We start from the raw sequence: 23,161 nt of genomic DNA, 5'->3' as shown, positions 1-23,161 counted from the left end.
CGCGAATCACTGCTTTACTAGGCTCTCGAACTTGATGACGTTGACAGCGCCAATATTATCTTCCAGGCAAGCAAAATCGCATTTCGTGGTTTACTAATGCGACGAATGGGGAAGAGAAAGGTACATTTGCAATTTTTGATTTTGTTCACTTTTTTTAATTCTCTTTTCTTCGTAGGGGCAAGAGCAACGCTCTTTATCTCTCTAACAAGAAATCCCGTTTCAAGATATCATTATACTCGAGATATTCAAAACATTCAAGGTATTCAAGACATTAACTACATAAATCCTTTCCCGCTTTCTCGCGGGTTTACGACAAGAATAAAGGAACAGAAGAACCCCATCTCTAACACAAAGATAGAACATGATATATGTGTAGACTGGAACAACATCGTATTTCAAGGAATTCGGTTCCAGGAATCGAGGATCATCTCGGGAAGTACCAGGGCTGACTTCAAGGCAGTGAAAGGGACCAGCCACGTCCCCCTCCGTGAGGAAGGGCTCCTCCACGGCGCGCCAGCCCTTTTCGCACGCGTCCGTCAGGCCGGTCGTGTCGGCGACGGCAGGGACAGGGCAGGAGGAGGAGGGTACGACATAAAAGTGGAGCGGCGGCGAGGCACAGCGCACTCTTCGGTCGGCGGGCGGAAAGGCGGGTGTGCAATTTCTTTCCTCTCTCTTTTCCCTCCCACGTCACAGCACGCGCCCGGGACGGTCGTGCGAGATCGGTCACCCTCACGAGGACAGCCGGCTATCAAAGCGCGGGCGCTATCGCGAGACCATCCGAGTGCGTCGAGCCCACCTGCCGCGACACGAGCGAACACGCTCGCGAGCTTCGTATCAGTTCAGAGCCAGCTTGGGAACGGATAACCACGTTGACAGGAGACCAGTCGCCCTGAGAAGTTTGGCTTCGGCTTCCGGTCTGATCACGGAAGGAATTGGGAGAGTCCAAAGACGACAAAGGAAGATAGTCTTCTCGTCTCTTCTTGCTTGGGAAGAGCCTTGTCGTCTTCCATCGGACCCACTTGAGGGAAGCGAGGCTCAGCAGGAGCTGGAGACTTAATTCACCGGTACCGTGGCACATCGGCAGCGGAGCGTCATGTGTGTACGCACGTTGATGGGCAGCGAAGCGGGCGAGCCGGTCGTCCCGCCCGGTCCGAAGCTGAACAGCAAGCTGTCCCGCGCCAAAGAGAAGTACACGAAGCTGCACGAGGAGATGCTGGAGAAGGAGGAGCACCTTCGTCGGCAGGAGCGAAGTACGCTTCTTCTGCCTGACCTGGCCGACAACGTCCTGGCCAGCAGCACGACCCGGTACAGCCTGTTGCTGAAGAAGCTGACCAAGTTCTATGGGATTGTGCGCCGCACCAAGGCTTTCAAGTAAGCAAAGGGTCTTTCTTCTTGATTTCCTAGATTTAAGTAGGATTTTGGGTTTGAAGAGCAACTTGATGCGAAATGGATGATTACTCTTTTTATCTGTTTTATCTTTCAAGATAAAAATAATTTGTTCTTTATATGCCTAAATTCGTCTTAAGTTCAATGACTTTCTCGGCAGGTTTAATTAATTAATTCTGATGTTTTTTGTGCGCCATGTGCTTATGGGCGCGTTTGAGATTCTATAATCTGTAGAAGAAAGTCCCCGATTATGAGATACCATATCGATTTTGCCGAATGTAAGGAAATCTATAGGCAGAATTTTAAAATGTAATACGTTATCTTGAAGAGAATTTAATAAGCTTTAGGTCGGTGAAATAAAAAATCTAATTTAAATATTTCTTTTTTTGAAAATTAAAAAAATTTGAAAAGAGCTTTACGCAGGATCGAGAAAGTGTGCTCCTAATATAAGATACCTCGAGAAATCGGTGTTAAAAGTGCAAAATACCTCAGTATTGCAATTAAAAAACTTTATTAGATAGTTTTATAAAAATATTGCTGCCACAGCCTTCGCCAAATCTTCACGATTCCACTGTCGACGCTTCCTCGTATCTCTAACCTCCATAGTCAGATTCTATAAAAATTAAATACACAAAAATTCGTAATATAAATTCGTATTAACTTTTCTTTAACCTTAAGTAGTATTTTCTTCCTTTTTATTACACTACATAATCTTCATATTCGAGCAATAATTATCTCATATTAAGAGTACCCTGAATATCTCATTATACGAGCCACACGCCTAGCGGTTCCGCGATCATGAAATCTAACCTCTACAATTAAGCAATTCAACAAATTGCGTATTTTCCTGTTACTACGATTCTACTCTATCATTGCATACTGAATTTATTGCCAACCATTTCTTTATTATATAATAAACAAGGTTTAAAGACTTACCTCAAGTTCCTTTGACATGTTCACAATTTCACAAACCTTTTCTTGCAAAGGCTAAACGCAATAACGAACAATGAATTTTTCACTAAATACATTTTACACCAAGAGAAATAAGTTCATGGTGGAACTAACAGATGGTGCTCACTAGTTTAGCAGAAACCCCATTGTCTCATATTAGGAGCATATCTCATAATAGGGGATTCTCCTCTATAAGATTTCTGTTGCGATCTTCCAGCATGTAACAGATTCTTTCAGGATTTCTTGCTAAATCAGAATTTCATGTAGTTAATATTTCGTACATTTATAATACATTGAATATTCTATCTCCTAGATATTTTTATATTTTTTAATATTTTTATTTGATATTTTATAGGTTTATTTTATATATTTAGCTTTACTTATACATATAAAGTCTTTGTAGATACAAAGTCTTTGAAGCTACAAAATTCTCACACACACCTGTTGTGTACGCGGAGAAAACATTTCTTCACATGTCCCCTTGTGATTAGAAAGTTTTATGGACGAGGCTATCGCTGTCATAAACTCGTTACCGGCACAAGAGCTCCTATATAGGCGATTTCCTCGTATCCTGCTTCATGACATGAAACCACCTCTATGTACTCATTAGCATCCACTCATGATGGAAGCGGCGCTCAATCAATGAGACGCAATAATGCCGATATCAGTAGATGCGTCAAGTAACATGCACACGAATAACACGTGTGTATATAACAAATATTTTTATACAGCTACATAATTGCGCTTCATTAATATCTTGGGAGATTGGCGTTGGGAACGAGCTGAACGGTTTTATGACGCTACTTCGAAACGTTCAGCAGAGTTCGACGATGCATCCATGAGATATGTTGCATAAAATTCCGGCGATAAAAATTCTCGTATGCTCGCATTCTCGTATCTCGAAGAGCAAAGGTTCGTCGCGGTGGATGGAAAGTTCGAGCGCGATATACGACTTCGTGCTTCGAGGCAGTGGCAATTCTTTTCACGATTACTTCTGAAAGGTCAATATCTGGCACTCTGACCTCCGTCGATCGCGCTGATGCTGATCGCGAGTAAACATCATCTGCATCCGTGCGGAAACCGGGATTTAGAGTGGCGTCTCTACATTGAGCTAATACTGAAGTCCACTAAAGTCCTCGAGAGACTTCGCCACTCTCGTTTGCACATCACGGTCTTACACCGTCGCAGACTATTGTCTGCATGACGCACGTGTACTAATAGACACAGATAATAGATAAGGACTAATTAATTGAGTTTTGATATCGCGATTTGGCCGCGCGATAAGTCTTCCGGACGATTCGGAGATAAAGATGGAGCCAGCCAGCACAGGCTCCAATATTATCAGAATCGTTAGATCTATCCCCGAAATGACAATGTGCAATCGAGGCAACATGCAGGCAGCATGCATTTCATTATGCGATGTACATATTATGTCGCGACATGTATCAGTAAGCCTCGATAAAATCGCAAATCGTCGTCAGCCAAGCTCGACGCATCACAGCATGACGCAAATGACGACCGATGGCACGCAATCGTGAAAACTTTCCGTGTTTTCGCAAGCTTTACGTGCGCGTAACGCACTTTATCATCCGCGGTGTGTCTTCTTCTTCTCTTTCGCGAGTCTCACCGGGTCTTTGATCCGTTTTTACTTGCGAAAGCGAGGGTTGATTGGCGATTCCTGCGCGCGGATGGATCTCTTTATTATTAGTGATCGAGAACGAGCCGAACGGTTTTATGATGCTACTTCGAAACGTTCGAAACTGATTGAAGGTGACGATAAATCAGTTCGTTCTTACATCCAACGGAGTGAGACATGAGACGTGTGTCCCGAGAGAAATCAAATTAGCCGCGAAGTGTATTAGAGCTTCCAGAAACCATTGTCGTGTCTTTTAGATTTATACAGGGTGTCCCGGGTTTTAACCGACAAACTGCGGGAGCATATTCTACTAGTGGAAATAAGAAAAAATTCTTATATCGAGTTTGCTTAGAAATGCTTTATTACAAAGTTATAAACCAATATTGAAAAGAAATATGAGATAAGTAACAACGGAACATAGTGTAGAATTTGGAAGGTCGAGGATGTTTATGTTACGTGTATTCACATGTATTCATGTTCACTATGTTGAAACGATTCAGTATGATTGTTACTTTCGCAACAGTAGCCGTTAGATTTCAATCGTCGTGTGAACTAGCAATTACTATCAGAATGCCAAAAGTGTTTTCAAATGAGGAATACACCGATATTCATTTCGTGTACGGATTCTGTGAGGGAAATGCACGAGCTGCCGTACGAGAGTATCAACGTAGATTTCCTAACAGGAGAGTACCAGATAGATTTAAAGCAACGAATTACTAATTCAGTTACCGAGATGCAACAAAATTTTCAGGAACGTCGTACCGTAACAAATTCTGTACTACGTCGATGTCTAGCTTGTATCGATGTGCAAGGACAAGATTTTGAAATGCGTCACTAAATCATTGCGTAGATAATTTATATTTTTGTGAAAAAATCCGTTGTTACTTATCTGATATTTCTTTTCAATATTGGTTTATAACTTTGTAATAAAGCATTTCTAAGCAAACTCGATATAAGAATTTTTTCTTATTTCCACTAGTAGAATATGCTCCCGCAGTTTGTCGGTTAAAACCCGGGACACCCTGTATATAAGCGTCATATTGAAACAATTGTATTAAATCCAACATATTTTTCACATGTCTCCAATGATCCACTCAATTTTTGTGTTAATTTAATACAATGCGGATGTGTCAAACAATGCCATCAATATTATAGAGGAAAGTCCCCGATTATGAGATACCATATCGATTTTGCCGAATGTAAGGAAATCTATGGGCAGAATTTTAAAATGTAATACGTTATCTTGAAGAGAATTTAATAAGCTTTAGGTCGGTGAAATAAAAAATCTAATTTAAATATTTCTTTTTTTGAAAATTAAAAAAATTTGAAAAGAGCTTTACGCAGGATCGAGAAAGTGTGCTCCTAATATAAGATACCTCGAGAAATCGGTGTTAAAAGTGCAAAATACATCAGTATTGCAATTAAAAAACTTTATTAGATAGTTTTATAAAAATACTGCTGCCACAGCCTTCGCCAAATCTTCACGATTCCACTGTCGACGCTTCCTCGTATCTCTAACCTCCATAGTCAGATTCTATAAAAATTAAATACACAAAAATTCGTAATATAAATTCGTATTAACTTTTCTTTAACCTTAAGTAGTATTTTCTTTCTTTTTATTACACTATATAATCTTCATTCGAGCAATAATTATCTCATATTAAGAGTACCCTGAATATCTCATTATACGAGCCACACGCCTAGCGGTTCCGCGATCATGAAATCTAACCCCTACAATTAAGCAATTCAACAAATTGCGTATTTTCCTGTTACTACGATTCTACTCTATCATTGCATACTGAATTTATTGCCAACCATTTCTTTATTATTTAATAAACAAGGTTTAAAGACGTACCTCAAGTTCCTTTGACATGTTCACAATTTCACAAACCTTTTCTTGCAAAGGCTAAACGCAATAACGAACAATGAATTTTTCACTAAATACATTTTACACCAAGAGAAATAAGTTCATGGTGGAACTAACAGATGGTGTTCACTAGTTTAGCAGAAATCCCATTGTCTCATATTAGGAGCATATCTCATAATAGGGGATTCTCCTCTATAGATAATTTAACATAAAATTAGTAAAACTATTTTCGCTAAAAAATGTCAACGGTCTGCATAAAACATAAAATTTCCACAGATCTTAGTATTCTGATCGAATGGAAATTTTGTTATGCCTTAATATCGCGATAATTTAGAACTGAACCGCGCGGAAGGGATAGAAACTATATGCATGATAAATCATGCATAATCATCAATCTCGATGCAGTTTACCCGGGCGTTTACACGTATCTATAATTGGTCGGGCAATCATTTTGTAATTATTGTACGTCTACGGCGTGTCTCGTGCGAAAGAGTATAGGCCGATGACTGTGTTTGTCACGTGATCGCACGTTTCCTCGAAAAAGAGAGGCGACGCATTCTTGCGAAGGACGTGCGGGCGCGCATATCAGATAAACTCGAGCAATTAAAAAAATTACTTAATGACTGTAAATTCGCTTATTTTTTATCATTTTTTCATTTTTATAGCAGATTTTGTGAATTTTATGAATCGAGAATGTCCGATAAATTAATTTTTTAATTTATTCTCGAGCTTTATTATATAATTACTATTTTTAAAAACTTATTTAATTACTATATTTTTATTATTGTACACTAATTATTAATTATTATCTCTTTTAGCGATATAATACAATTAAAATCATACTTGTAATATTATATCATAGAATTTCTGATAATCTTTTATTTTGTCACCTAGTTTTATTACGTTATTTTATATCGTTGCATATTATTAATTATTATCCCTTTTAATGCGGTATATTTACGTAATGCGTGAATTTTTCGCACGAGGGGCGTCGGTAATTTTTGTTTGCTCGAGTTTAATGAAGGGTAATGGACTCCTTCGCGCCGGAATTGTATACGTGTGCATTCTCCTCGGGCGATGTACACGCCTCGCATCGTGGATCCAATAAAAACGTTATAATTCCATGCTTCGGACGGCCACACACGCGCGCGCGCTCAGGAACTCGTTTGGTAACTCAAGGGAATATTATCGGGTGAAAGAAAGGGGAAAAAGGATGAAAGATCCTTTATAAATGGCCTAATCCTTTGATCGATTATTATTCAAGTGTCTCGAAAATGTATCCCCGGGATTGCTCGGTCCTTCCCGCTAATCACTATTCGTGCTAATAGCTTTTTAATGGACATACGTCAATCAGACCGTCTCTCTATTGCAAATTTATATTTATATTTTGCATAATCATTCAAAGATAAGATTTTGTAGATCTCGAATTAGCATGAAAATAGAAGTGCTTATTGGAGTTTCTGCTTTTTGCATGTCACTTTGCATTATTGTACAAAAATAGGCGTAAAAATCGCGAAAGACAGGTCGAAAGAGAGATCAGAAGAAAATTAAGAGTGCTCTTTACAATGCTCGGTTTTTGCACGTTTATCCTGTAGTCTTTATCCTTTTTGCGTATTATTTATATTATTGTTCCAAAAGAAATGTAGTGACAGAATTAAAACAAGACTAGAAGCGGTTTTTGTAGCCATCGTCTTTGCATATTGCTTTAAATTATTATTACAAAAATAAAACGACATACCGAAGTGCACGTTGAAGTGGAACGAAACGGAAATTGCATCGAACGGGAAGTATTTCTTGCAGTGTTTTATTGTTCGCGTGTTACTCTGCTTTATTAATAATTTATCTTTATCGATAACTCCAGAGACACGTGTCACCAGATTTGAAAGATCTCTTTTAATAGAAACTCTGTACTAAATGATGAGTTAACGAGTACAAGAGGAGAATTCTGCTAGGAGGTATGCACAACATCCATCCTACCTGCCACGTTGGACGTGCGATTGGCAATCTGCCACGACGGGCATCTTCATGCCTTCAAAGAGTCCGCAAACGAGGCGTGACTAAATGTTTCTGCGCCTTTTGCATTACCTCTAGTCACTCCATTATGTGTCGTGCGATTTCGTGGCTTTCTCATTGGACATTTTCGTGTCACAGAGTACATGTGTTCCCGGATAGTTTTGCCACAGCGATTTAGCCATTATTTATCTGAAAATATTATATATATAATTTGTTTCATATACAGGGTGGCCCATTTTAATTTATACAGTCGATTTTTTAAAAAACTAAAAGAGATACGAAAAAATGTTTCAGACGGACATGTCACGATTTCGAGGGGGACATAAGATGACACCATTGGTTTGACCTTGAATAGTCGTTTGAAGGTCACGCGAAGATCACCTTCAATTTCTTAAATTGAAACCCCAACTTTTTATTGCAGATTCTTATTCTCCATCGAAAAGTAAGTAGTGTCTGTCTGAAACATTTTTTCGTATTTCTTTTAGTTTTTTAAAAAATCGACTGTATAAATTAAAATGGGCCACCCTGTATACAAATATATATGAAAAATTAGTATTATTTAAGGAAAGGCTAAAGAAAATTAAAAAATGTTATATATATATACAGGGTGTTTCCTAAGTAAGTAGACAAACTTAAGGAGGATATTCCTTGGCTTATTTTAAGAAGAAAAGGTCATATAAACATATGTCCTAAATTGCTTTGTTTTCCAAAAAAGTACATCACTGTTTTCGTTCACTTTTCGTTTATTATAGAACAGTTTGTGTTATTGCAAATGAAACAAATGAAAAACAATAGTAACCAAAAAGAAAAATTATAACGAAAAAGAAAATAGTAACTAAAAAGAAAAATAATAACATCACAGTAACTGCTGAAAATGTCCACCTGCAGCCATGATACTGCAGTGCTGTACTTTTTTTGGAAAACAAAGCAGTTTAGGACATATGTTTATATGACCTTTTCTTCTTAAAATAAGCCAAGGAATATCCTCCTTAAGTTTGTCTACTTACTTAGGAAACACCCTGTATATATATATATATGTATAAAATTTCTAATATTTTTAAAATTTTCTTTAGCCTTGTCTCAATTATTATTCTTCTTTGTTCCATCTTGCTTGTTTTAAATCCCATTTGGCGTTTATTAAAATTGACTTGACATTCTTATCCATTGATCAGCTGTCTCTCGCGATTGAAATTGATCGAGATGTACAGGAACATTTGCATTTATCACAGATTCAAAAGAACTTTAGGGTGGCGTTATTTGAGTGGAGAACGCGATGTTATTAGTAATTGACAGTGACGAGACGGACAGGCTGAATGCGTGCAGCAGAGATGTGCATGTGCCGCCTCGTGTCATTAATCGGATCGGGAAGGATTGATTTTGCGAACCATATGCGACCGCAAATCCGAGCGGCGAGTCGTGCGTGCCATCTCGCACGTTCGCGGCGTTTCCCGGTGCGGCTTGATAATACCGGCTAGGCTCCGGTGTTCTTATACACGCAACTTGATGCGTATGTATGTATGTATGTAGGTGCGCCCGATACGTTTACACCGCGAATTACGGCCGCGTATCCGGAGTCCGATCCCCGGCGCTCCCTTTCACAGATCCTGTGGTCGCTAGCAGAAAGTATTTAGTAACTTTAAATAATAATAGAGAGGAATGGAGATAAAATACAAGAATAATGATTAAATAATGATAATTAAAAAAAAGATTAAATAGAGAATAATAATTAAATATAAATAACAAGAAATATGGATTAAAGTAGTAATAATTAAATAAAAATCAAGAAACAAAGACTTGTATAAACCAAGAGAAATAAAGACTTGAACGATGATTATAGAGAGATAGAGAGGCTCAAATAATGAGTAAGTAACTCGAATTAAATATCTAATAAAACTAGAGCGAAATAAAAACTCTAATAACTAAAAACAAAGTAAATAGGAACACGAATTACAATCTAAAAAAAAGCACGGACTAGAAATGAGCGAATAATAAATAAGAAATGAGAAGATCGGCACTCTCGAACGACGAGCGAAATCGAAAAGGTCGGCAAACTCAGCCTTGCATGGTTGCATCAGCTGATTTTTACACAGTTGTTTGTTCCGCAGCTGTCGTCGCATCGCGCGCGAACGCACACAAATGAACTCGCGATGTGTCGATGCGAAAATAGCACTCTCGGTGAGATCCGAGGTGCGAAAATGCATCCGTCGTTCCACGAGTTGGACGAACGGAAGCGCGATGTTCGATAAGATTTTTGTCTCTTCGAGGAACGAGTCGCACAACAAATCGATTGAAGACGGACGAATGTTTTGGCTGACCTCATCGACAAAGAAATTTAATAATCGGCTCTCTCCGAGAGAGTTGAGCGATTGGGCGCTCATCGACATGATCACGCTTTGTCGCGCTTGTCGATACATCTTTCTTATCGAGAACGCCGCATCCGTGTTGCCAGGGAGGATTTCTCTCTCTCTCTCTCTCTCTTGGATTCTTCTTTTCCCTCCTTCGTTCTCTCGGCAGCTGCGCTCTCGTAACTTTATCTGCAAACACAAAATTAGTCCAAGGATGAAACCATCGTCCATCGCTTTACATCGATTTCAATTATCTGCTCAACGAGGGAGAAATAATTGATCGCTGTATCGACTATGCGCGATATTCACACGCCGTTAATCACGCATCCGCGCGGGAACACACGTAATTATTATATTTGTGCAATGACGTGATATAATTATTAGAGCGTTAAAGGCTTGACCGTCTACGTCGAAATTTCGCAATGTTCCCGAATTTGAATTTGAATTCTGTCGGCGCGACTGAAACTGTGACGAAGTCTTTTTTTTGGAACCGAATCATTTCTTCAAATCTTTATCGATCAAGAAGACAACATAGATACGTATGTTGCAAAATTATTAATCCGCTTGATTGACAAAATTAATATTTGTCTGTTTGATGACAAAATTATTTGTCTGTTTATGATCGCGATCGACACAGGAAATTGAGATCGTCGCGGGCGATAATCTTGCGTCTCGTCATCCGGTAGCGGCCAGATTAAATCACAAGGTCGACGTCTCCGAGGAAGACATGAGGGAGACAAATCGGATATCTTTGAACCTATCAGAGTTTCGAGATAATTCGAAATACACACACGCGTGTATTTTGTTTATAAATTATATAAGATCGAAGATGAACTTCGATTCAGCAAGGCAGCTTATTGTATGCACGCGTGCGCTCGAGAAAGAGAACAAGAAGATGGCACGTTGGGGTGGTTGACCAGCAGCGCCAGCCAACCATCATAAAGCGAATCATGGAGGCGAATTTCGAGAGAGGGTCACGCACGTACTCGCGCGCACGCACATAAATATTGCGCAGGTGACACGTGTGTTTGTACGTGCAAGAATTATTTCCGCTCGTTCACGTTTTTAATACGCCGCGGCCGCTTGATCACAGGAAGGGGGAGACGCCCGCTGAAATCCATTAACGGGTTCTCCATCCTTTTGCGTCGCATCTGTGAGACTCGTGTGATAAATCAATGGCAATCAATGTAGTCATGTAGAATGCTCGTGTAAATGTCGTCGAGGATATCATTATTATTTTTTTCAATTTTAATTATTTATGTTTTAATGTTATGATTTTTAGTCATTCATAAAGCTGCTTATAAAGAGCCGTTTTATATTTTAGTCAGAAAATTACCTGGAAGATGGTGAAAGATGATGGATAAGGAAATACCTTAAATACTTTAATTCACATTATATGTTACATACTTGTGTTTTATTTAATATTAGTAAAAGAAAAATAGTTAAAAACGCTACGATGTTATTGCAACCTCTTGCAACAATATTTAAATTTAATAATAATTTATATTGATGATGTTCCATGCGAACTATTTTTGATCTCAATTCAGAAGGAGACAGAGAAACATAATGCGAAGAGAAGACATTCTCAAGCGCCTTTGATTCCGGCGAATTTATTTGACTTTGATATCGCGACGCACAAATCAGTGTTAAGTGCCGCAAATTATTAAACCGAAATAAGGGCACGCGTGACGAAAATTCGGCCGGTTATCTATCATCTGCTGTCTCTGTCGAGGACGGATATGAAACAATCATAGTTCAAGTACTCGGTGAATTATCTAATTGCGAGGATACGCACAATATATCTTCGACGCCCAGCAATATCTCGTAAATTGCGTCAAAGAGTTATCTTTTCGTGCGAGACGAAGACACAAGAAGTTGGGAGAAGAGAAAGCATTGACAAAACAATGAAATGCATTTCGAAATCAATTTCGATGATAAATTCTATACAGATCTACTCAATTTCGATCAATTAATTTCACGAAAGACTTTATGAAAGACAAATAAATTTAATAATTAATTTACATAATTTACATAATAATTAATTTACAGTAATAAATTCTTCGAGTAGGGTTTCTTATTCAAATCATTTTTGTCATAAAAAAATGCGAAGTACTAGATTTATAATTATCCTTCTTTTACAGGATCCTTTTCTACACGACGCAACCAGCTCACGTAATCACGATCGCAGCGGTCTTATTCGTCACGTCGGTCCTCGTCCCAACGAAGGAGAGGGTAATGGTCCCTGATCATCCTCAATCAAGGACGGCGTCCTTCATTTATCTCGCGTCTTTCGTCATGCACTTTGGTGCCCAAATCTGGATGACTTTCGTATCAGGTAATTATGAGACAAGATATATACATTTGTAAGAGATCAGCCTATGTGTACGCTATAAGAACAGCTGGACCGATTCCTCCTGCTTCCCCTGATTGACCTAATTTTCTTTAATTAATCTTCTTTACACCGAACGATCTGCTCGCAGGACTGTCCTTGTACTTTGCGCTGCCGCGACATACATTCGGTGAAGTGCAACGCGTCTTGTTCCCGAGATACTTTACGATTAACGCGTGCCTCAGCCTCACCACGCTCCTCATATTCGTCAAGCATCATCCGACGCACACGTGGGACACCGAAATCGCAATTCAGGTACATATGTACACAGCTCGAAAATTTTGTATTCTGAAAGAAAAGATTTTTAGTCAAACAATTACCTGAAAGATGATAAATTTTTACTTATTTAATGCTATCTCTTTTCATAGAAAAATACAACTTGACTTCATGACTTTATCCTTCTAGAAAATAATCTTTTCAAAATTTTTAAAAAATTTAATTTAGTTTTTATCGGTTTATGTATATATCGTATAATGTTAATAATAATATATAAGATGTAATATTATTAATATAAAATCGCGACATATAAATTCTGTCAATACAATCTCAGTCAGCTATTTTCTGAGAAATTTGTGAACTGTTAAGGAATGATAGCTTAATACTATACGCAGAAATATAATAAATATAATAAAAAGCGACACTTGTATATTCCAGGTCAGTGGAATGTCCGGAGCTTTCTTCCTGGAACTACTAATACGCCTGTACCTGACGCCGCCGCTTCTAAGACTGATCATGCAGAAGAACAGCTTGGAACGTGCAGCGGGTGTCGGCAACGAGGTCGGCCGCTACAGCCTTGGACCGCTGAAGAATTGTCCGCATTACCTGAAGATCCACCAGACGTTCCGTCGGGTGCACGTCTGCATCGCCATGGGAAACATGCTCACCATGGCATGCACGGTGCTGCATCTCCATTACATAGCGAGCAAACTGTGCGTCCTGTAAGAATAGTTAGTCTCCGATCATAGAAGTCTGTACACTCGTTCGTTTGGGAGCTCGAAGAGATCCTCGAGAGACGTAGAGGATAATTCTAGACAGATGCGTGCGTGGCTTGCACGTTTGATGATGACAAAGTCATTTGAGCGCATCGGGAAATGCGAACCCGGTGAGGTACGAGATGCGATCTTTCCTGCCATTAAAGTCGCCTGAGACAAGCTGACGGCGAGTCCTTCAGTGCAGCTGCCTCGAACTGCGAACCTCGAGGAGGACCTTTACTATTCCTTGCATTAGCTTCTTGTGCTTATTCTATGTTAAAGTAGAATGATCACTCAATGAAGATCACGATAGGTAGCTCGCTCGCGTACACATAACGTGAGTCACCCTCCGTGGCTTACTTCCGGAGCACTATCTGATTCGGGAGAGGATCAAGCCGAGATGATGGTGGAAGAGAAATTTTCAAGGAGTTTCTCGTTAATATGATCTGCTTGCGTATTCATTGATAGTGCTGTGTTAAATTATTGCTGAAAGCGTGCATGTAACTTGTGTTAGAATCCCTTGAGAGAGATTGAATAGGTAACTTGTTCGTCGCCGTGACGAAGTCGACGATGCTCGCGTGTAAATAATATATCTTGAGAATATATCTCGAGATTTAGAATAGACGATAGGGCAGACCAAGTATTATACGTATAACTGCGTGTGTATTCAAGCTTCAAGGCACACATGTATATTCTTGCCAAAGCGCATTTCAGTTCTCGCATCGACGTGACGACAATTAAGTTCTCGCGCCGCGAGATAAATATATGAAACTATCTGCTGACGCAAAAGTATCAGCGGTTTCGGTACATAAAAGTATTCCATCTACGATCGTGCTCTGCTTAATGATGAACTTAGAGATACATAAAAATGTTCTAGCTACGATGGAAATCGGAGAATCTTGGCTCGCGCGATAATCTTTCACGTCAAATCATTTCGCGAATTTTGTTCGCTGTCAGATTAGAGACAAAAATACGCTTGCTCTGTATCAGAGTTAATGATATTTATTGAACTAATGAAGGAGAGACTGCGTACCGAGAGAGATCGTACAGACATGTCGAGAGTAACGTGTCTAGATTAAAATGAACGGAAGAGCCGTCGCAATCATCATTTTATGCTAATTGTCTGAATTGTGGATTCGTCGCGCGCGCGCACGCGCGGAGCGCATTGTTGTAAATAATTGCATTCTGTTCACTAAACACTTGTAAAACATACGATATATCTTATACAGTATATAATAATATACGTATATGTGTTGCCTTTTTATAAATTTTACTCTTATTATTAATTATCGATACACCTTCTCACATAAATGCCAAACCTAATAATCAAGTATCTTTCTCTATATATTAAACCTTAAATAGTCAATAAACATTATGATGCCTTTATAAACAAAATTGCAAATTCGATATTCACGTCATTGATGACAGTCGAGCAAGTACATAATTTATATGAAACGTGGAGTCACTAGGTAATGTATGTCTTCATATATCAAAAACTTATTAACTAAGAGTCTGTACATTATACGTATATATATGTATGTATGTATACATGTGTATATATATATATATAGTTATAGATAATCACAATATGATCACATTCCGTGAACTTATTAACACCGTAATTTGCAGCAACGCAATTTGAGGGCTGCATGTCAAATGTTGAATTAAACTTATATGATAATTCAGTCTAAGAATATCCAGAATCTTAATTGATTTCCGGTATTAATCTACTACTATATATCATAAATTAAGTATATGTATATGTGTATACACATATGTATATATCTCTATAAACATATATACAATTATAATATATAACGTAACGAATGAAACGTCTCTATGGCTAAGGCCTTGTGTACACGATGCTAGAAATTGGCCCAAGAATTGTGTGGCCAATCAACTTGCAGCTTTTCCGTGTACACAAGACCTAATTGCTTTCTTAGCGTTACATTTTGCACTCTACGTTAATTAAAAAATTATTAAATTAATATTTAAAAAAAGTCGATCCAGCAACATTCGTTTCCGGTTTGAATGAATACTCTGGCAGAGAATGTATGCCTTAATGAAAAACCTTTATACTCGGAGAATCTCGGCCGCTTTGTTGTAACAAATGGCTATCCAGTCGGGCTGTGTGGCGCCCCACTGGATCTGATTGACCTCGCCTTCCGCAGCGGTGTACGCGAGTATAGGATCCTCAATGGCTCTTGGCATTTGTTGTATATCCCATATTAACGCCTGGTGATCATCAGCGGCTGTGCAGATGTGGCAGGACGAGTGCGGCGCCCAGGCTATTCCGTTAACGCTGGCTCTGTCAGAGAAAGGGATAAATGACTCGTCAGAAAAGGTCTCCTTATCGAGGAAGAACTAATAAAATATTCCTATACAATTATTCATAATATATCAATATATAAAATATACATAAATATAGCAGATAAATATATCAATGTATAAAATAGATATATGATTCCTCCTTTCATCTGCAAAATACTTCATGTTAGAAACAAACCCCCTATGTGTTTTATCTATATATATTTATATTAATCACATATGTATATTTTTTTGTACGTACCTGTGATTGTTTAATCTCGCGACTGGCGTACACGGCACGCGGACGTCGAGGATGATGACCTCGCACGCGTCCATGGCAACGGTGGCAAGGTAGTTCGGGTCCTGCTTGTTCCACGCTAATCGCAAGAGCGGAGTGTGCTGTGGATCCTCGTAGATTATCGTCGAATGCTCTAGGTGTCGCAGATCGAACATTCTCACGGATCCGTCGGCGCCGACGGAGGCGAACATATCCCGGCCGCCTCCGGCACGGCTAAACGCGATGTCGTAAACCTCTTTGTCGTGCGCAATCAATTGCGTCTTTACATGACCGGTGACCAAGTTTACTCTGCCCAGCACTTGCCCAGTCTCCAGACCCCAGATCGTGCAGGTGGTATCTATGCTGGAAGTGCCGATCAGGTTCGGGTCCACTTCGTTCCAGTCGAAGGACGTAAGAGGCGCACAGAAATCCGAATTTTTATTGTTGTTTAGGACACACTCCAAGCGAGTTTCCGGCTCCGAGGCACGCCACACTCTCAAGTAGTCGCCCGATGTGGAGAGAAGATCGGGAAACATACCTGAGAAATACTTGCTATTGCATGATACAATCATACAAAAGGCTAGAGCTAGATTATATGTGATATATGCAATCTAAGTTACAAAAAATATGATTGAGATTGATGATGCGTTATGTGATAATAATAACACACGTGAAAGATGTAATTTAAATCTAGGTACCCTTGCTGTCCGGTATCCACATGATCTTCGTGGTCGGGTAAGGATGATCAAATGTGCTTTTAGCACTGAACTCGGACGTCTCTTCGTCCAGCGAAACAATCTGCACTTTGTTATTGTACTCCTCCACGAAACTTCCCAGAGCCAGGCGAAACCTCTTGTCGGGTCTCACCGACCAATTCATGCTGTACAGAGGCCACGGGGCCTCATACTTGTAAATCTCTTTCCGCTTGGGCGGTACTGTGTGCATAGCCATGACTATGTTCTAGTATTCCTGCGTTTATTGCACTGGAAGGAAACATTGACGGTTCATGTTAAGAGAAATACTTAACAATCATATTTTCTTTTAGCAACATAAAATGTTTCTCTTTTTGCAGTATTTATGATGCCCTTGGTAAACATAATTCTTCAATATTTTTGTAATGATTTCTCTTTCTCTCTCTTTCAAGTGCGGTAACTTAATTGTAATAAAATATCTTAGATAAACTTAGATAGATTAACAATAAAATAATTAATTGGATCGCGCGAGAAGAACAGCGAGGTTTTTTTAAACCTGTCACAACTAACCTGGTGACTGCACGTCACAGGGGAGTGAACACCAAGAATAATACGACTGCCAGGAGCTTAAATCTTCGTAACGATCATATCGCCGGGAAAGATGTGATCGTCAAGTCGAAACGAAACAAAGATTCACTTATACTCCACGTCTCACACACATATACCCCGCGTAAGAATGAGAAATCATTCGCGAAGGTCCAGTGTAGCTGATATTTCGTGTGTAAAATGGCGTCGTTTTAGAATTTAGAAGCAAATTTCTCGGCGAATTTTTCAGAACTCTAACCACATAGATTTGGCTTGCGTCCGTTTCTATCCCTCTAGTAAATTAGTTCCTAAATATGCATTGCATCACATAAAAATGGCATGATAAAACGTTGGTAAACATTATCTTCACGGTAGACACAGCAGCGCAAACAAAGTGAAGTGTCATATATGATCACGGACCTTCTATAATATACTAACCGCATACTGCTGCTTGTGAGGTTAGGTTAGAGCGCATGCGCGAAGTGAAGGACTCTGCATTTGCAATCTTCCGCAATATTAATAGGATATATTAATATCTAAATTTATTGTCTTTAATCATCTTAATATGTTACACTTTTAATTCATACGCATTTTTGCATCTTAGTTATATGGAATAAATAATGCTAAAATAAACATATATTGCTTTAATACCATACATTTCCTTATTGGTTTACAATATCGCTTCACAAGCACGATCACTGACTATTTAGTATTTAATTTATTTCTTCAAATAATTTATTAACATACTTAAAATTTAAATTATTATAATATTTTACATATTTCACATATATTAATCATCACCATATCATATACATCCCTTCTTATTCGCACATTTTATTCGAATGATACAGTTTATACATTCAATAGTATAAAACACTTCAGATTTGGTTTTGTCAGCTTATCTGATTGTATCTATAAGTCAATTAATGATTTTCTTTGCTTACTTTATGCATAACGTTATGGTATTGAAAAGAAAAATGTTATAATTTTCTTACCAACTTCCTATAATTAATTTGTTTAAACTCAGTTGAATAAGAGAATGTCGGCATTTTCATCTAGTTTTATACCTATTCTAATATGCGCTATTTGCATGTGTTATATTTTCATTACTATTATTACAAAGATAGCATAAGAGTGAAGTAAGATACTGATGCATTTATTAGCTGGAAACAAATACTCTCCTTAGTTTACCTTTTTCCTTATTTTTGAGAACAATGCACGTATCGTATTACTTAATATATATCATTAAATGTATAACTTACCGAAGCAAAGCACTCTATAGATAATGTGAATAATCCACCGAGATTCAATGTGAAAGCTTTGTTACTTCTTTGTAATAAGAACAAGATCAACTTCTGTATCTGCAACGGTGCTAAGTACCATGAAGCATTGTATCTATAGAAAACGTGGCATAGAATTGATAATTTGAGAATTATAAAAAGATATACGAGCGTTTTCATCACTGAAAATTACACAAATAAAAATATAAGCATCACGGATAAAAATATATTGCTTACACCGTAAGAAATATATGATTATTAGAATCCGTAATTTCCTGTCCAGCGTAGTTGGCTATAAACATGTATGTAAAAAGAAAAATGATGAGAAGAAGATGTCCGATTGTCCTTTCTATTTCTTGCACAGGTGATTCACCTTGAGATAACTAAAATCATCGTCATTGTGCAATTAATACCTTAAGGGGGTACGCCACCTTGACAAGTTCAAAAAATGGAAAAGTTTTGTTTGCTTAATTTTCATGTTTGAAGTGTCCGAAATGTTGGGCCAAAAGGATTTTTCAGGATACGAAGTATTTAAAGTTACAGCACTTTGAAGGATCGCACGTCCGCGGTAGAAACAAATTTGTTGGCGTGCAGTTAAAATATGTCCGACTATCAGATATTGCCAGTATCGCGATTAAAATATGAATCTGATACTTTATTAACCCCCACAAAAGTTATTTGATTCTATTGAATTGTCTTTGAGAAATATCACTTCGAATTTGACCCATTTTTTGAGGCTGTCAAGGTGGCGTACCCTTAACATCTCTAATAATTATATATTTATATCTTTAAAATTGATCATTTCCTATGCAATTTCTAATGCATTTTTAAAAATTTGTGTTTAAGCAATTAGCATGATATTTAGACTTTAGCTTCTATATTTATAATATTATAATATTTTAACATGATTCTTAATATAGTATTTATTTTCTTATTCTCAATTTCTTTCGAATTTTATTTGAATTAAATATTGTAAAATGCTACGTAAATCACTCATAAGTAAGACGTATGTAAAAACCTTACTGCATAAAGATTTAAACTCATACAAAGCACAGTACTCATTGTAACAATGAAAAGTGATCGTTCCATGTCGTCCACAAAAATTTTGGCAATCCTTGAAAAAATGGATATAATCAGATTACAATAAATTACCATGAAATAATTTAAATATATTTTAATTTCATGTTTGACTATCTTTGACTACATTTAATTAATTAACTACAATAATTGCCTCATACAGCAGCAATTAGTATTAAAATTGTAATTCCTATTAAGTCTTGTTTTTTTTGTATTAATGCATACTATTTTATGTCTATAATAATAGCTTCCAAACAAATACGTTTTCCCTTGCTTATCGACGTTATCGGTAATAATGTATATATATTATCTAAATATTATTATATAAATACTAACTCCATAGCTTTGCGATGAATGTCCACGGCACAGATAAACTCCTTGTAAGTCATGGTTTTATTTTTTAAAGTAATACTTTGTAACATAGTCAGTATTGCTTGTTCAAAGCGGTAGCTGTAAATAGTAGTAAAACCTGTTCTCACAATGTGAATAAATATCCATTTTCCATTTTGCTAAGTTTATTTATGTACCTAGCAATTTTCATCATTCCACAGATATGTTTGAGACATGATAACAGCATTGTTGCTACGGCTATGAGTGCAAGTGATCCTACAGCAAAAACTGCGTTTAGATGCAGAAGAAATAAATAAAAATATTTTTCTTGTACGGCGAAGTAATTAGACATAACTAGTATGAAGCGGCGCGAGTAGGTCTCATTTTTGGGCATAATCATATCCAAAATGTATGGTCCACATTGTATTACAGCAAGATAAGCATGATTGCATATTCCAACTACTAAACATGATCTCTTTTAGAGAAACAATAAAGATTCAAACGTGCATGAGCAATATAATACAATACAACAAATCAGTAAATTATAATTTTTCAGTAAATATATAAATATTGGGTTGTTCGGAAAGTAATTTCGTTTTTCACAAAGAGATGTCGTTAGTCGCGTTCCTCGATACTTAACCTTACTCTAAGCGGCAAATTCGTTTTATATTTTGACAACTGACATTTCAGACGTCATTTAGTATCTTATTGTGTTGCGATCTGTCAAGTAATTTTTTTTGGCATCACATCAAACATGGAAAATCAAAGTGAGCATTTTCGTAATATTTTGCTTTTTTACTACCGAAAGGGTAAAAATGCAGTGCAAGCGAGAAAAAATTGTGTGCCGTGTACGGAGAAGATGTATTGAGTGAACGTCAGTGTCAGAATTGGTTTTCGAAATTTCGTACTGGAAATTTCGATTTGAAAGATGCACCACGTTCAGGTCGGCCAATTAAAGCTGATGACGAGAAAATAAAGGCTCTGGTGGATGCAAACCGTCGCATAACAACACGCGAAATTGCTGAAAAGTTAAATTTATCGAATTCGACTGTTTACGATCATTTGAAACGCCTTGGATTCGTTTCAAAGCTCGATATTTGGGTTTCACACAATTTAAAGGAAATTGACTTGATTCGACGCATTACCACCTGCGATTCATTGTTGAAACGTGAAGAAAATGAACTATTTTTTAAGCGAATCATAACTGGAGATGAAAAATGGATTGTTTACAACAATGTTAAGCGAAAACGATCATGGTCCAGGCAGATGAATCTGCTCGATCGACATCCAAGGCAGATATTCATCAAAAGAAGATCATGCTTTCTGTATGGTGGGATTGGAAGGGAATCGTATTTTTCGAGCTATTACCAAGCAACCAGACGATTGATTCGAAAGTGTATTGTCGTCAGCTGGATGAATTGGATGCTGCCATCAAGCAGAAGCGACCAGAATTGGCGAATAGGAAAGGTGTCGTATTCCATCACGACAATGCCAGACCACACACAAGTTTGGTCACTCGCCAGAAGCTTTTACAGCTTGGATGGGATGTGCTACCACACCCACCATACTCTCCTGATCTGGCACCATCCGATTACCATTTGTTCCGGTCTCTACACAATTCTTTGAACAATGTAAACTTCGATTCAAATGAAGGCGTCAAAAATCACTTGCTTCAAATTTTTGTCAATAAGGAGAAGAACTTCCATAAGCGTGGAATCTTAAAGTTGCCAGAAAGATGGCGAAAGGTAGTGGAACAAAATGGCCAATGCATCACTGAATAAAATTTATTCTAAATATGAAAAAACCGCTTTTCATTTTTCCTTGAAAAAACGAAATAACTTTCCGAACAACCCAATATATTCTAACTTATAATTCTTCACTGCTAAAATTACTAAATAATCACAATAATAAAAATTAACACCATGTCTTTTTCTTACCTGTAATGCTGATTGTTATACGTTTTCCAATGTTCCCATATTTGTTATAGATAGCAATTTCTTTCGAATCCTTTAGCCTATTGTAGATGTATTGAAATTGCTCCAATAAATATTGTATCTATTGTATTAAAAATATTTTATGTTGGATAGTATTATAAAGTATGAAAGAAAATTTTTCCATATCATATCTTTATTGTAGGAATTTATTTACTTTTGGAGAAAATAAAAAACTAACTTACAGTTTCTATGTTAATCCAAAAGGAGATATAATTCATCAAAATGAAAGCAAAATACGTTGATGCAGAAAGCAAATGAATAGTAAAATCAAAGGAATATTCTAGAAAACAAAGTCTTGAAAGCTATAATAAAAACTTTATTGAGATTTATATTTGTTTCAAAAAGCATTGTCTCATCTAAATGACATAAATTGTAAAATAGCAAACACTGTTAGAAATATTTACGTACCAGTAATATGACAAAGCTTGTCAAAATGCCAAGACACAATGCTGCCTGACATGAAACAAACTTTGATTGTTGATAAGGCCATAAGCCAACAGTGAGCAATAGAATTCTATTCAAACTGAAGTACCGTTCTTGGATGGAGATACTCATTTTACAAATGATCCTGAGCTCATCGAGTTATCGTTTGACTGCAAAATATTTTGTAAAACTTCATCTTGCGTAGAAGCACTTGCGAATTATATAATCATATAACATTATATAAAATTGTATAATTTTTCTTTACTAAAGTAACTTGTCGCAAAGTTTTTAAGAACATTATATAAAATTGTATAATTTTTCTTTACTAAAGGAACTTGCCGTAAATTGTTTAAGAATATAAATGGAATATACGATAGCACATAAATAGTTTGATACTCATAGTCGCCTACTCCCGAGAAGAGCGACGATTAAGTAATCAATATAATGGTGAACGAAATTCGCCATGTGTTTATTTCCCACGGAAAAATATTAGTAAAATAGTATCTTGGTCGAAACTCACGCATGCGTAGTTCACCTTTTCTTTAACGGCAGAATTTCATGCGTTTCATTCCATTATGTGTATTCGTAAAGTTCACTTCTCCGTTGAAGACAGCAGCGTCCGATATATCTTAAAAAAG

At 37.4% G+C, this 23,161-nt stretch overlaps 3 protein-coding genes across 7 annotated transcripts; 1 reads left to right on the top strand and 2 right to left on the bottom strand.

Moving 5' to 3' along the window:
- Positions 1–689: 689 nt before the first annotated feature.
- On the top strand, positions 690–14,822 carry LOC105278033 (transmembrane protein 205). Its single transcript, XM_011336829.3, has 4 exons — positions 690–1,371; positions 12,340–12,533; positions 12,679–12,842; positions 13,242–14,822. Exons 1-4 carry the CDS (start codon positions 1,094–1,096, stop codon positions 13,527–13,529), a joined length of 924 nt encoding a protein of 307 aa, XP_011335131.1. The 5' UTR covers positions 690–1,093; the 3' UTR covers positions 13,530–14,822.
- LOC105278031 (DDB1- and CUL4-associated factor 7) lies at positions 14,548–17,875 on the bottom strand. The gene is made up of 4 exons (XM_011336828.3): positions 17,405–17,875; positions 16,841–17,125; positions 16,128–16,680; positions 14,548–15,866 (listed from the first exon to the last, which is right to left on the bottom strand). Exons 2-4 carry the CDS (start codon positions 17,091–17,093, stop codon positions 15,632–15,634), a joined length of 1,041 nt encoding a protein of 346 aa, XP_011335130.1. The 5' UTR covers positions 17,094–17,125; positions 17,405–17,875; the 3' UTR covers positions 14,548–15,631.
- Positions 17,876–18,048: 173 nt separating this feature from the next.
- On the bottom strand, positions 18,049–23,134 carry LOC105278029. 5 transcript variants are annotated; one of them, XM_026968457.1, is made up of 11 exons: positions 23,044–23,134; positions 22,509–22,693; positions 22,283–22,402; positions 22,044–22,161; positions 20,304–20,568; positions 20,113–20,226; positions 19,723–19,813; positions 18,937–19,082; positions 18,682–18,814; positions 18,415–18,582; positions 18,049–18,331 (listed from the first exon to the last, which is right to left on the bottom strand). In XM_026968457.1, exons 2-10 carry the CDS (start codon positions 22,653–22,655, stop codon positions 18,535–18,537), a joined length of 1,182 nt encoding a protein of 393 aa, XP_026824258.1. In that variant the 5' UTR covers positions 22,656–22,693; positions 23,044–23,134; the 3' UTR covers positions 18,049–18,331; positions 18,415–18,534. The 5 variants fall into 5 exon arrangements, with proteins under 5 accessions (XP_026824258.1, XP_026824263.1, XP_026824269.1 ...); XM_026968462.1 differs by having other exon boundaries at positions 20,304–20,565; XM_026968468.1 differs by lacking the exon at positions 22,283–22,402.
- Between the last annotated feature and the right edge of the window lie 27 nt (positions 23,135–23,161).

The sequence above is a fragment of the Ooceraea biroi genome, chromosome 1 (genome assembly GCF_003672135.1).
Source record: "Ooceraea biroi isolate clonal line C1 chromosome 1, Obir_v5.4, whole genome shotgun sequence".
Classification (NCBI taxonomy): Eukaryota; Metazoa; Arthropoda; class Insecta; order Hymenoptera; family Formicidae; genus Ooceraea; species Ooceraea biroi.
Note: the sequence above shows the minus strand (reverse complement) of the source record. Positions and strands in the feature narration are given on the sequence as shown.